Source organism: Streptopelia decaocto (assembly GCF_964273445.1).
Source record: "Streptopelia decaocto genome assembly, chromosome: 7".
In the NCBI taxonomy this organism is placed as follows: domain Eukaryota; kingdom Metazoa; phylum Chordata; class Aves; order Columbiformes; family Columbidae; genus Streptopelia; species Streptopelia decaocto.
Window position 1 is genome coordinate 18,146,474 of NC_138661.1, and position 15,543 is coordinate 18,162,016.

The 15,543-nt window shown below is 42.6% G+C and overlaps 1 protein-coding gene across 2 annotated transcripts in view; it reads left to right on the forward strand.

Moving 5' to 3' along the window:
• The first annotated feature begins 10,966 nt into the window (after nucleotides 1-10,966).
• The window catches only part of TTC7B (tetratricopeptide repeat domain 7B), a 146,558-nt gene continuing 141,981 nt past the window's right edge, over nucleotides 10,967-15,543 (forward strand). For both annotated transcript variants that reach the window (XM_082057803.1, XM_082057804.1), the window contains exon 1: nucleotides 10,967-11,260. In XM_082057803.1, coding sequence (XP_081913929.1) covers nucleotides 11,140-11,260 — 121 coding nt within the window. In that variant the 5' untranslated portion in view covers nucleotides 10,967-11,139. The remainder of the gene's footprint in view (nucleotides 11,261-15,543) is intronic.

Consider the following 15,543-nt stretch of genomic DNA (forward strand, 5'->3'; position numbering starts at 1 on the left):
TTTGGGAATCAGTGGTGAGTGTTTAGGTAGATGAGATGGTATGAGCCGCTCTGACAGCTTACTGTCACCCACAGGGCCATTCCTGATCCTTTCTTCTGGCCACATGCTCTACCCTTTCCCTGGTTCTAGTGTTTGTGTCACCTCTCAGTCAGCACAGACAGGGAAATAAGAATGTTCTGCTAACTTAGTTACAGCATTTTGGTTAACACTGGATTGATTTCACAGGTAATCCAAAGTAAAGTAGTAATGAAGCATTGCAAAACCAAATATGGTATAATGCTGTGATTTTTGAAAACTAAGTTTTATTCAGAAGTAGAAAGGAATCCATACGATTCACATATAAAAGCACTTCAAGATTGGCAACCTGTCTGTATTAACAAAATTCCTGCAGAAGTCTGCTAATGTCCTTTGAAATGCCAACAATAAAGCAGAGAAAAACAGAACTCTAATTGCTCAGAACCTGCTCAAAACCTACCACAGGTGAAACTGCAAACTGCTTGCAAACTATCTGCATTTTTCTTAATACAAAGGTAATTTTACTTTGTCAGCAAATCAAGCTTCAGATCTTAAAATTGGTATCTCAATCTCATTTATGTTCATGTGATTTTCGTTTTTTTTTTTAGTATGATTATGACTACCCAAGTACATTTTACATCAGTTATGGGTGTGATTTTGTGTGACACATTCAGCTATGCTAAAAAAGCTTTCAAGTGTAAACTAGGCTTTGGAATTGCAGCAAAGTGAGAAGAAGGGGGGGAAGGTGTATTTAGAGATGATGATGCAGAGAGGGGACAATGCTCAGGGCTTGTCTCCGGGTTACACTGACAGAGGTGACTAGGCCATAGTATCATCATATTGTCTGTAGAAGCTTACTCATTAATAACAGTATGTATCCTTTTTCCCTTTAAAATCAGTATACAGTGGAGAAGATAAACTAAATTGATTCACAAAAGCAGCAAGTACCTCAAAGCTTTTCTCAGATGTCTCCTTAATGAGTTCTCATCCTTTAAAGATACAGCTCAGCTGTGCATAATACTCCATTGAAGTTCTGCCTACTGGAGGGAGCAGGGGGGAGCAGGATCTCGCTGTCTGGTGATTGTACAAATTAGAACTCAAGGTGCTATATCCTTGCTACTTTAAAGTTCAAGTGTTGTTCTATTTAATATGCATTGTCATCTCAGTCCATCTGTATGCAGCTCTGGAAGGTCACTTAATTCAATTTGAAAGCTGTCAGATAAAAAGGAGAACTTGAGATCTCCTTCAACACCAAAGAGAGAACAGGCCTTTAATCTTAACCTACATCTGGATTACAAAAATGAATAAAAGCTTGGCATTGGCATTCAGCCTTGGCAGTCTTAAGATTCTACTGCAGCAAATTTTGATGCTTACAGATATCTTTCCTGCACTGTTTTCACACGTAGAGAAAGAGACACGCAAAATTACTTCCTGTCAGAAAAAAAATATTTTTTGCTGTAGCCCCGGTAGAAGAGATAATCTGCAATTTCTGCCTTTACCTCTGAAGCTGTAAAGGCAAAAAATGAATTGGTGACAGATTCTGACATTCTGTTCATTTGTAGTAAGTGGAACAGGGCATGCTGTTTCTTGTGTCGGTGTGGGCAGGGAGGGGGAAGATGGAAAGAAATCACATAGAATCACAGAACGTTAGGGATTGGAATGGACCTCGAAAGCTCATCCAGTCCAATCCCCCTGCCCGAGCAGGAACACCCAGATGAGGTTACACAGGAATGGGTCCAGGCAGGTTTTGAATGTCTCCAGAGTAGGAGACTCCACAACCCCCCTGGGCAGCCTGTTCCAGTGTTCTGTCACCCTCACTGAGAAGAAGTTTCTTCTCAAATTTAAGTGGAACCTCCTGTGTTCCAGTTTGCCCCCATTGCCCTATGTCTTATCATTGGTTGTTACTGAGGAGAGCCTGGCTCCATCCTCCTGACACTCACCCTTTACATATTTATAAACATTGATGAGGTCACCCCTCAATCTCCTCCAAGCTAAAGAGTACCAGCTCCCTCAGTCTTTCCTCATAAGGGAGATGCTCCACTCCATCATCTTTGTTGCCCTGTGCTGGACTCTCTCCAGCAGTTCCCTGTGCTTCTGAAACTGAGGGGCCCAGAACTGGACACAATATTGCAGGTGTGGTCTCACCAGGGCAGAGTAGAGGGGAAGGAGAACCTCTCTCGACTTACTAACCACTAACGGCAAGAAGGGAGTGCTGAACGCTTTGCCTCACTGTAATGTGCAGGACATTTGACTTGCACACCATTGCTTTTAATCTTAAAATCTTTGAGAGAAAAAGCGAACAAACAAAAAACCCCAAACAAACAAAAAACCTATCCACAGTTTCACATGTCAACTTTTTATTGGAGGGAAATGGTGCCACTATCAAATGTTAAAGGCAGCAGCATGGACATTGATTTCCTTAACTCACTATATACCAGTTTTCAACAGATTACGGTGAAGTTGTGGTTTTTTTTTTTTCCCCTGACAAGTATGCACGTCTTTCAGATTCTTAGTCACGTGAACAAAGTGCAAAACCTTGTGGCAGAAGTTTAGCAAAAAGCAAGATAAGTAACTGAAATGGTTTATTTTACCCAGTATCAGAATATTCAGAAAATGAATGAGTATAGGGTTCTGGTTTTGGATATGGAAAAGCACTAGAAGAGAGAATCTTTTTGTGAATGCAGTGGTGGAAGAAATACAAGAAAGCTGTTTTCTGGAAGACTGCTCAGCACTCATTGAAGATTTGCAGAATGAGATAGCAGCTGAATGCTCCTGTCTCTAGAACTGCTGAAGCCTAACCATGCTGATCTGGAGGCTGGTAAGCCCAGCCTGTTGTTGGCCACAGGTTTATGAAAACCTGCTGTTGGGGCTTCTGTCTTGGAGGTACTTCCCCTTACCTGCTATAACCACCAGGGAACAAATGGTGTTTGGCAAATCAGGTTCTTCAGCTGTGTTGGAATGATAAATGTAATGAAGGTTTTGATCTTTGCTCAGCTTGTTTTCTTCTCCAGGCCATGGTGTTCAGAAATAGGAAGAGATTTTTTTGTTGCCCTAAATTGTGTGGTTAACCACTGTGGTGGCTTCAAAGTTAATGCAAAGCAATCTGGAGAAGTACCATGTGTCATTATTAACAAGTCAACCCTGGATTCCCTCAGGAGAGATTCTTGCCAGAGCCGTGCACAGCGCAGAGCAGCAGCGTGGGTATTCCCCTTGGATAGCTGGTGACCTGTGTGTCCTTCGTTCCTGGCTGGGAACTCTCCTCACAGAAGAATTAAAACAAAATAAGCCAAACACATAACTGCTAGGCAGATAACACCTGGGTAAAGGCAGTTTTGTAGGTAATAACCAAGGATGTTCGTTGGCTGTTGCATTATGCAAAACTTCTATGGCAGTTTGGGGGAAATACCTGAACAAGTCTCTAAAACAGACTTACAGTACTTGAGCTATTGCTGAACTCCAGCCCTGTCGGGAGCTAGGTTTTGGGGAAAAATGAGTGAGTATACCTATATGTTTAAGTCCTATGGTATAATACCATCAGTATACCTAAAAAATCTGACATTGTTTTACCATGCGTTTGGGTTAAGTAGGTTACGCAGGTTTTGTTCGTGATTTTGTTGGTTTGGTTTTTTAATTACTGTTCATTTTTACTCCCATATTTTATACTTAGTTCTGTTCCTTTCCTGAGCTTTCTATTTATGTTAACCCTCTTATCTCTTTGATTTCCCTTGTCTTTATGCTTGCTCTGAGAGTCAATGCATGGATCTTTGTGCCCCCCAAAAATGTAGAGTCCAATATCCAATATATAAAAAGAACAAAAATAGTAAGGAAAGCTATGCAACAAACCCTTCCCGTTATCAGAAGTATCTAGCGTAAAATTCACTGGTCAATGAACAGATATCTTACTCTTCAGACAACTGTTACATTTGGTAACAGTATGAATAGCATTCCAAGTACAAGAAGAACAGTTTTAAAAATACTAAAAAAGAAAAGGAATAAAAGGGGTTTTGTTTGTTTGTTTGTTTGTTTTTTGAGAATGAGTGCAAACCAAAAGGTACAAACTCAAATAGCACCTTCAAACTTGGATCTAAGCATTTGCTGAACAACAGGTGTCTGATCTGCCTGACTTGCCTTTACACTTTGAAGTAGGGTTACATTGGAAGCACGCGGGAGAAATCTGCTTTGTCCTACACATGTGAACCTTCGGATTTTCAGGAGCCTGCACTTGGAGCCAGCAGGGAGCACCACAGGCTGCAAGCTGGCAGTTATTCCCCAGAAACTTTGCTCGTGAATCATCTTTGTGAACTGAAGATAGATAAAGCCCAGAGAACAATAGTTCACATCTGTCCCCAACCAACTGTAGTCACAGTAACATTATTGCTTTCTACTTTAGTTTTTGTCAAGCAGGTAAAAAAAGCATATATGTTCTGTTGTTACCTGGTCTGTGCTGATAGGTAGAATGCTCGCCAGGACAGTGAAGTAGACTGGAAATGATCCATTCTGTGGTTTCGGGCAAATGCCAGACCTTTCAGAAATGTCTTTGGTCATGTTATGGTATTTTAAATAAACTGCAGCTCAGTCCTAATCTTCCCAGGAAATATCTAGTTGAACTTTTCATAGAAAGGAGCTATGACATAGTGGAGTATGTGAAGAGGAAAAGCTTTGATTTCTGGAGAATGTCAGAAGGCACAAGCAGAATTTGTCTTTCTGCCAATGAGAGCAAGTGTTAGGCAACAGAGTTCTGAAAGGTTGAGCAGGGCCAGATAGATTAAGTTGCAGTGTGTAAAGCCAACTGAATATTGCAAGAGCATAAGAAATGTCCTGCTGAGTCGAACCAGCGAGGCCAGGAATGCACGCAGCACTCCAGATGCAGGCGTGTGTCGTGGTTTAGAGAACAGCAGAATGATGCTCGCTGCTTTCTTCTCAGTAGCCTTCCTAGTGATGCTTGGTGTTTCATAGGCTACCACTGTACAATGCAGGAGGGATTTTAGGGAAATGTCTGTGATTTCTTATCTGACATCCTGTGTAGAGCAGGGTATAAAATGTCCAGTTCCTTGGGTCACATTTTGCCAGTTCTCAGTGCTTCTGCCCATTTGGAGTACAGGTCTCTCGAACTTTGCCCCAGCTGATCTTAGGAAGTTTCCTTCTCCCCTCTCTGCTAAGGACATTGCTTTTGGAACTTCAGAATGTAACCTTGTCTGCACATTCCCAGGTTTTTCTCGTAGGGTCACATCAGGCTAGGTGGTCTGAACTCTGCCACCATCTTCTGCCTTCCTGTAGCACACCAGCACAAAGCCGGTGTCCTACTAGGTGCCTCTGGCATTCCGTGAGCTATTCAGAAGGATGTGATGAGGAAACCCTTTGGTTTAGGACTGTTGTGTACTAATTCTGGATCTACTGATTTTTAAGACTTCTCTTCAGTTATTAACACTATTGAAAAAAATCTGATTTAAATGCATGATTTCCATTCTTTCCCAACACAGAACAAAAATAGTTGCTGAACACTATTTATATCACGAACATTTCTCTGACCTCTGGATAGTAAGGAACTGATGATGTTGCTAAATTTTTTCCATTATCTTCATGCTCAGCAGCTCATGATCTCTGTGGATTTCTCTATTACATTTTTCTTACCCATTTCTCGTAGTACTAACAACAGAGAGCAATTTTTGTTAATGTTTTATACTGTAGCCTGCTGGTTTTGAAACTTTTAGAAACTATACGTAGCTTTCGACTCCCTCTGGTGGCCTGACAATGTAGCTGGCAAGATGGTTAGCTGCGAATATTGACGATAACAAGGGAAATGCTTGAGTGCAGTATGACACTGTCCATGCTTCAAATTCAACCATCATTGTTTGTCCCAGATGCATTTAAATAGCAATGGGGAAAATATTTATATTTATTAATAATACAAATATTTTTTATTACCAGTAGGTAGCTAGGAACATTGGGAGAGGGAGGAAAAAGTGAAAATTCAAACTTTTTTTCTGTGTAATAATTGAATTTATTTAAAGAGGCTGAACTTAGCAACTGAAGAAGAAATGTAACTCAGCTGCTGCACTCTGCTGTGTCAGTAAACTCAATGTGAAAAACACTTGATCTTCATCTTCCCTTAAGTGGTCACAGGAGTGCAGTTTGAAACAGCAGTTATGTGAAGACAGGGATTCCTGTGTAGACAGAAATTGATTTGGGAATAAAGCCTAAGTATGATTTTATCCAATAAAGTGATGAAATCAAGCAATTGTACCACAGAGAGAAGAGCTGCCACTATTGCTTTGCTAGCTAAAGAGGTTATTCAGATTTAAGAAGAGGCTCATATTTACTAACATCTAGTTTTCTAACGTGTATTACATGTAGGTATTTTTTTTTTACCCTTAAGAAATAGTTCAAAATGGTGCATGGCTTGTTTTGTATGGTGGATAGAATAAAACGAACTGAAAAGCAGTGGGTTAATTAAAGTGTGCTTGCATCTTTCTAAAAGTAGATAAATTTGATTTTTTTTTTTGTTGTGGTTTGTTTGTTTGTTTTTGTTATTGTCATTTGTTTTAATTCAAAATAGTTCTATTCTGACCACTTATTGCATAAATGAGCCAAAAAAATAGGAAAATGTCTTTGCCACTGGTGTTCAATTTGTCTAGGATTTTTTTTACCAGTTCAAGAGAGAGATTAAGCTGCAACCTGGGTCACATCTAGACTTTCATTGAACTGTGTCCGTCTATTTTGTTATTGGGCAAAGAGAGTGTGGAGACTCTTTGCCTGCAGCACCACAGGCATCACTGGGTGGAACAACAGTTTGAAATACAGCAAGGAGGCTTTCTGTGAGTGAGACACAATGGAAGACCCAGGATTAGACCTTACCTTGGCTCTTCCCTAAACTTAGAAGTAGCCAAAGCATTTCTTTTAAATCCTTAGAGGTTTGAACAAGGCTGAAAAGTGTTACACTGTGTCCTGGTTTTGTTAAACACAAGAGTTCTTCTAAGTTACTGCACTTTTCTGGATTTGGCTGCATGTTTTTCAGACACTGTTCGTTCTAGAGCTGATAATGGTAGCAATGGTATGCAGAAGAGGCCCGAGTTTATCCTTATTGCTATGGCAGACAAGGTTACTGATAAATTTTGCACATCCTGTAAGTGAGAGGGGTGTATTGGCAAGGCAGGGAGAACAGAACAGGTGACTAAAATTGATGAGCTGCGTATTCCATCCCATACATGTCATACACCCTATAAAAGTGGGAGATCATGAGGGTCTCATTTTCTTCAACCATGGCCGGCATCTGAAGCGGACCATGCCTGTTGTGCCTGTGATCCGAGGCCTAGTTCCAGACCCTTCATCCCTGAATCCAGTTCCAGTTCACTGTGGAGTCCAGACCAAGACTTCCAGGTGCCTGCCCTGCAGCATCAGCTCCACACTGAGCTACCCCGGGAAATTCAAGAGTGGGTTTGTATATTTTGTATTATTTTCTCTATTTATTAGTAGCATTAGTAAAGCTTTCTTAACTTTTCAACTTGTAAGTCCCTCTCCCTTTTCCTCCTATTACCCTTCCCGGTGGGGAGGGCAGGGGGTTAACAGAGAGAATCTGCCGGAATTTATTGTCGCCCTGCAGTAAACGGTGGCACGCTGGCACGATAAATGTGAGAAACTGCAAACTACGGTGGTTTTGTTCCCATTTTGCTTCCTGTTACTACATGTTAATATAAGATAGCAACTTTAGCGGCAATATAGCTTCGTAAACATACAGTTGTTGAACAAGTAACAATTCAGATATAAATACATCTGTTCAGCCCTTCACACGAGCGAAGGGCTTTTTTTGATTCTGAGAGGTGACTTTTTTTTGTATGTGTAAATACCTGCATTTGTAATGTGGAAGATATTTCCAGAAACAGTATGACAGGTTTAAAAATGCAGTATGAAACATTAGCAAAAAAACAATATGATTTCAATATTTATCACAGCTGAGTGATACTCTGTTACCCTTTCATTGGCAATGCCGGTTCCCATTTAGCATGAATGGGCTTGTAAAGGATCTCTTTTGGAGTGAGACTTTTTGCACAATTAGTAATTAAGCTTCAGAGTCAGCCTATCAATAGCAATGATTGTTAGCATTGTCATTTATTAAAGACTAAGAATTAAATCCAAGGGATTTCATACAATAGTGAAAAATAAGTATTGTTTGTACAGGCATGCATTCCTTTTGAAGTATCCATTGTGCTTCCCGTTATTTGACAAGTGCAATATGAATTGAATCAGTTTGAAAGTAACAAAGTATGAAATCAAAAGCCCGTTGTGAGGAAAAAAAAGAAAATGCTTTCCGGGTTGCTAGATTTTCCTGAATTGTTTTGTGTACGATTTTAACTTTGAAATGGCAGTAAGGGCTTAATGGTTTACAAAATAACGTACATTCAGGGATGTAACTATTTTATCTTTAAAAAAAATAAACTAATCTAAGTACAAAACCTTGAAATGTTGAAATATTTTGCTAAAGCATATTTCACTTCTTATATGACTGTATTCCTTTCTTTGAGGCTGGGCTGGCAGTTTTTATAATGTGGATGTTGTCAAACTGTTGATTTTGTGAATGTTCAGTCTCACTTCCCTTTAAATTGCATTTGGATACTCTCAGAAATGAACCAAGTGCCGCTGAAATTATTTTAGCAATATTTTTATGGTCTTTTCTAAATTTTATAGGGATTACTGGCTTGAATAGGAATGGGGAGCTCTGCAGTTACCTTGTGTCACTGATGGTGTGATGTTAACTGAAAAAGAAGCCCTTAGATTCCAGTCAAATTTTTGCTTCTGTAATGTTTATGAGTTGTGCTCTTCACTGTAGAGAAATTACTTCTCATGTTAATGCATTTTGGCCAGAAAATTTTGGCAAGTCACATTTGAGAAAATGGTAGATGATAGTAAGAACTGAATATCATTACTTTAAAATACAAATATTTGAATTGCGTCTCTGATCACTTGCAATAGAATACATGTAACATCTTAATAGGCAGTCAGATGTTGATTTGAAAGATAATAAAATAAGGATTTATGGTGCAGAAAAGCTTTTTAATATTGCCTTTTTAATTCTATTTTACACTTTGTGGAAATAAAATAAGCACTTTTATACTGTCTTCTGTAACATTATATTTACCTCATGTAAGCAAAAAATGCTTTATCACATATTTCTCCTTTTTCTTTTGTTACAGTAACAAAGCTTCTTTCCGCTCCTGCAGTGCTCCACTGTGTTTTTTAAACACTGTTATGTTCTGCTACTGTTTCTATTTCACTTTTTAAAATGTGAAGTATACTTTGTTTGAAATTGGGCTGTAACCTGAAAGTGCTACAACAGCAACTTCATAAAAAGGCAGGATACAGTATCTGAATGTTGTGTTATTGTGCTTTCAATGGCACCGGGAATGAAAAGTAAATTGGTTGAAGCACCGAGAGACATCTGATACCTGTCACAGGGTTGCAATGGCTGTGATGGTCCAAGGATAGAAGCAAAACAAGGTTTGTAGGAAGTGGATATTTATGACATTGAGGATACAGCTGGGGAACACACGGACATCTTTTGGTCACACAGCCCTGGGTCCATTCCAAAACAATTAATGATTCAATAGCAATTATTGATTTCCCGTATTTAAAAAGGTGCGTCCTTTTTCTGATCTTTCAGTTGATAATTGAAAGCAAGCAAAACTTCAGAAAGCACCTGTCCCTGGTATGTGTCACACACACAAACTACAAAATTATTTAGAAATTCTAAACAATGATGACAACTCTACCAATGCCCATGTGCATGTCCTGCTTGCAGTTAACTGATCTATTTATTTAACAGCATATAAAGGTGACTGGTAATATTTTTGTTCACCGAGAGTTTGATGACCATAATTCACAAGGTTTGGGGAATAAAATGTATTGTTCTTAACAGTTATGAAACAATTATTGACTTCTCTCAGGCTGGTAATGTTACGTTTGCCCAAATTTGAATTCTAAGTTTGTGGTCTTGATATTTCTGAAGACTAAAATGCACTAGATCCAGAGGAGAGCAATGCATGTAACAGCAATAATAACACCCATCCTATATTTTGAATTTTCAAACCAGCAGACAGACAGTCATCCTCACAAACGCAGCCAAGTATCTCTTGGCCTCACTGACCTCTCCTTTCTGGGGATAAAAAGCATTAATTATACAAGTTTGCACTAATACCAAAGGATGTGAAACAAAACATTTACATTACTTCAATTCATATTGTGTCTAATGTAGCAGATTACACTGCATGTCACAAACCCTGTTCTGTCTATGAGCTCTATCCTTATTTTGGGAAAAGTGAGTAGCAATATGTGAGATTTTTCTTCAAGTGTAGTCTTGGTCTTTTTGCTGTATTTTCCAGTGAAAAATCCCTCCTGGTGGTTGTGTTCTGAGGTGTATATACGTTGTTGAACTGGTGCATCACAGACACATGCACGAAAATTTTTAATTGTTTCAGCTAGTGTTTTTATTCCATCCAAACCCTGGAGTGAGTGTGGATGAGCGATTTCAAGGTGGGGGAAGAGGCAAATGTTAATGGTCAGGAATTAATTATGTGTATCACAGACAGGATGATGGTGTATGTTCTTCATTAGCCTCTGGAGGAACGACATTAGATGAGCTGGTGGTTTTTTGTGTTGTTGTTTGTTTTTTTTCTCTTCGCCCCGCAGGTGTAACTGGGCAAACTGTTTCGAAGAAGCAGTTCCTGCCGGTGGCCGCAGGAGCCCGGCTGTACCGGCCCTTCCAGCAGCGGGGCCACATCATTAGGCAGCTTCCGTCCGTCCGTCCGTCCGTCCGTCCCTCCCTGGGTGCCGGGGCAGCCGCGGCAGCGCCCGCCCCCTGCCGGACGGGCCGCCATTCCCGCGCAGCCCTGGCCCCGCCCCGCGGCCTGGCCCCACCCCTCCCCGCGCTGCGCCGCCGCTGTCCGGCAGGTGGCGCCACCGCCGCCGGTCGGCCCCGGCGCGGCGCGGGCCGCAGCCTCGAGTTCCGCCGCTCCGCTCGCCGCCGCTGCCGCCGCCCAGGCGCCCGGTGCCGCCGCCGTCCTTTCCCCGCCGCCTCCCAGTCGCCCCGGCCCCTTCCCCCGCCGGGGCCCATCGGCCCGGCCCAGCCCGGCCATGGCCACCAAGAAGGCGGGCTCGCGGCTGGAGACGGAGATCGAGCGGTGCCGCTCGGAGTGCCAGTGGGAGCGGATCCCCGAGCTCGTCAAGCAGCTCTCGGCCAAGCTCATCGCTAACGGTGCGGGGCCGGGCGGGAGGGGGCAGGCCGCGGCGGATGGCCTGCGGGGGGCGGCCGGCGGGGCTCCCGGGCGCCGGCTCCGGCAGGTGCAGCCGGGCGGGCCGGCGTGCGGGGCCTGCGAGCCGCGCGGCGGTGCCCGGGGGGGCTGTGGGGCGCGGGGGCCGCTGGGGGGGCGGCCCGGCCGGCGCGGCCCCGCGGAGCGGGAGCCCCGAGCCGGGCGGCGGGAGGCGGGTGCTGCCGAGGGCCTGACCCCCGCGTGCGACCGCCCCGGGAATCGCCCCCAGCCCCGCTGGAGACCTGGGGAGGCCGCGTTTGGTCCGGCCGGCAGCGGGGCCCTGTGGATTTACATCCAGAACTGCTGAGCAGTCTGATGGGTTGTCGTGGGTGCTGCAGTTTTGCAGGCGGACGTGCTGACTGTGTGCATGGAGCCCTGAACGTCCTTCTGCCGTCTGTGCGCAGCCGGAGTGCCTGTGCACAGCGTATCGCATGAAGTCTTCTCTCCTTTACTCCAAAGCACACCTCAGCGACATAGTGCAGCTCCATTTGTTTTCTTAGAAAAACTATGAATGGTTTGCTTTGTCCCTTATTTCTTGTGCGACGAACTTCTAAATGTTTATCTGAAGGAGGTGAAAAGCAGCGCTTCATTCTGAGGTATAGAGGTGCGTAATGAATAAGGGAGGTGCAGGGAAGTTCCTCTCTTTGGCATGGATGCCTTGATTCCTGTGACATGGGGATAGTGTCTGCCTCTCTGGCCTCGCTTGTCGGCTTCAGGTGAACCTAAAGATATTTTCAGAGATAAAACAAGTCTGCAGAGACAGAACTTGGGGTGGAGTCATGGGTGATAAGTTAAACAGAGGATGAGGTGTAAGGTTGGTGTCACTGGGAGTGTGTTGCGAAGGCAGTGATGGCTTTGCACATTTAGGCAGAGAAGAGGACTGCATGATTCAGGTTTACAGAAATACAAACAAAAGAGGAAAAGCCTAAATCAAAGTAAAGAGAGAGAATTTAAGAATGGATGGATAGGTAGGAGATAAGCTTACATGTGTTGGTCTTAAGAACAACCAGGTGGTGATCCTGAAACACACTGGTATTATACTAACTAAAAATAAACACAAGTGAAAAGGTGGAAGGTATTATGTTTAGTTTAAGGATGTGCTTCATTAAGTTATAGACTATGGACTAACTAGAGATCAGTTCAAGCAAGGGCAAATGTTTTTTGGCACTCTGGTTGAGAAGAATGATCTTCATAGTTTTAAGATGTACTAAGGTATTTCAGGCAGGTGGGGAGGGCTAGGCAGATGTTACTGGCAGTTTGACTTAAATTTCTGTGACCTGACTACTTCTTACCTAACTGAAGCATATTAGAGAAGATTATACAGTCTGCATAACTTTACACTTCAGCAGTTTTCCTATTATGGTATCTTCTAGGTTCTGTACCAGTCAAAATACAAATTATTGGAGCATTTCCTGATCTTTAAAACATGAGAAAGTATCAGATGCAGATTTGTCTCTTTCTGACAGCACAGGAATAATTAAATCAATGGTCACGGCTCCCAAGCTCTAGCTGAGAACATAAACAGTCAGTAAGCTAAGTGATCATAAGGGGTTCTCTTTTTGTAGTGGAGGAATACAGGAAGAGAGTAATTTATATAATGAAATACATGACCCTGCTGTTGAGTGTCTAAAACTGTGGGTTTGTTTTCTAGATCCTGGTGTACCTTAACAGGTTGCGGGCCAAGGTTATCAGCTAGTGAGACTATGAAGAAGAGGCAGTTTGTCTGTTCCACCTGTGAAGATAGATAAGAACTGAAATGCACTCTGATGCATATCCCTGTTGTTAGTTAATCTGAAGTAATTAATTTAATAAAACGTATGCAGAACTTCACAGCTTCCTTCTGTAGTAATGCTCAGTTTTACAAATCAGCTAGGTAATGGATAACAAAAGTTCTGTTTTTTTGTTGAATGTGCAACAATATGTCATAGGAATGATTGAGAAGTGTGAGAGAAGGAAAAAGAGGGGAGAGGATCTTCATTCTATCCATATATTGGTGTGCAGGGAATTAGAGAGTTGGCTACGACTTGAATGCTGGAGCATTTTAACTGAGGATAGCAGCATTGCTAGGAATAGGGTTTATTGCTCTTGGAACACAGATGGGAAGGGATCCTTTAGGGAAGAACTGTTGTAATCTCTTCAATCTTGCACTATTGCAAAATAATAGACTGTTACTTTACTGGGCCTTAATTATACCTCCTGTTTGGAAATGGGCCTTAGAGAACTTGACAGAAATTTTAATAGGCCCAATTATTATTTGGGCTGTCTTGCACTGATATAATATTTCCTGTTATCAAGTTCCCATCCCTTGAAGCTTGCAACCCAAATTAGATGAAAGAAGAAACAGCAGTAACAGCTACCAGGATGAAGGTCTGTGTGTATGCATAAGGCAATAGTATATACTTGCACAACACTTAAGAGGTGCAGTATTTTAAGTGGACTTGATTATTGTATTGTTTATTCTGTTTTGTTCTGCTAATGGGTCCTATTTACTCCCTCACAGAACTAGGATTCTGTACAACACCTACCACTGGCTCAAATATAAATGACAGTTCATGTCAGATTGTGGATGCACAAAAATGGCACTTACTAGAACCAATTTTCTTTATCTGATGGATTGTATTTGAAAGGCTTTGTGAGCTTATTGAGCTTTAAGATAAAGAGGGAAGAGAAATGTTGATGGATTGGTCACTGCCTTTGCTATTCTATAAGTAATAGCCACAATTTGTATTGTGGAAAATATGGGCTCTGTGTCAAGCCTGTGACTTGCATTGTTTTTCACAAAATGTGGATAGATGAAAGAAAGGTCTTGAACCTAACTCAGAATTGCTAGGCAGTTATCCAGTTTGTATTGCTTGTCTTTCCTTCAGAACCAGGACTCGGCAGCAGTAGTAGGATTTATGCCATGTAACGCATATCTCTGATCTGTTGCTTCATCATCAGCACTCCCATGAAAGATTGGGTCAGAACTGTTGCGTGCAGGTGTGGTGGGTTTGCCTTGGCTGGCAGCAAGTGCCCACCCAGCTGGTCAGCCTTTCCCCTTCCTTAGTGGGGCGGAAAATAGGATGAAGACAGCGAGATCACTTACTAGTTACTGTTGTGGGCAAACCAGGCTTGACTTTGGGAAAATTAAACTTGTTACCAGTTAAAATAGATTCAGATACTAAGAAACAGAAATACAGACGTGAAAGCAACACTCTTCCTCCCCCGTTTCCCAGGCTCAGTGTCACTCCTGTGCCCTTCCCCATGCAGTATGGTGGGCAGAGGGGTCATAGTTGGTGTGAGGTGGCTTCTTTCTGCTGTTCTTTCTCACATTATTGCTCCGCTCTGGCATGAGCTCCCTGCTGGCTGCAGTCCTTCAGGAGAAAAATCTGCTCTGGCAAGGGCTGTCCATGTGCTGCGGATCCTTCAGGGCACATCCACCTGCTCCAGCCTGGGTCCTTCCCAGACTGCGGTGGTGGATATCTGCTCTGGCACCTGGAGCACTTCCTCCCACTCCTCCTCTGACCTTGCTGTTCCCTTTGGTGTTTCTCACTCCTTTTTGTTCCCTCCTCTTCCTTGTGGCGTTTCCTGCCCTTTCTTAACTCTGCTTTCCTAGAGGTGCTGCCAGCTTCCCTGAGGGGCTCGGCTGGGTCCTGCTGTGGGTCTGTGGGAGCCACCTGGGCCTGGGACAGGGCATTCCCCGGGCTCTTCCCATAGGGGCCACCCCTGCAGCCCCCACGCTTCCAGCACCTTGCCCATTACACTCAGTACAGCAGGATTTACAAAAACTGTAGCATTTACAAAAACTGGCATAGAAAACATTGTGCTGATCTGAGGTTCACAGATATGTGGTCCTTGGCTAGTCCGTAGGCTCTTTGGTTGCAAGAAAGGTGCGGTCCTCAAGTGTTCACATCCTGAGTATCATTTCTCAAATGAAACTGAGACAACGCCAAAGTTCCTAGAATTTAAATCTTAAAGTGTCTTTCAGTAATGAAACTTTATCTGTGTTTCAAACTCGTTTAACTAACTGAAAAAGGGTTTCTTCTAAGAAAATAATTGGAACAAATTTTTATTCCATTTGTTGAGTTTTGTCTAACATTGCAAGTGAACAGCGTGGTGGTGAAGCATGGTCGTGAGAGTCAGCAAATCTCCAAGTACAAAATTACTTGTTCATGAGTTATTGGAAGAGTTGTTGAGTATCTGAAATTAATGAGAATTTGAAATCCTCTTTATTTTTTTGTTGTTAAAA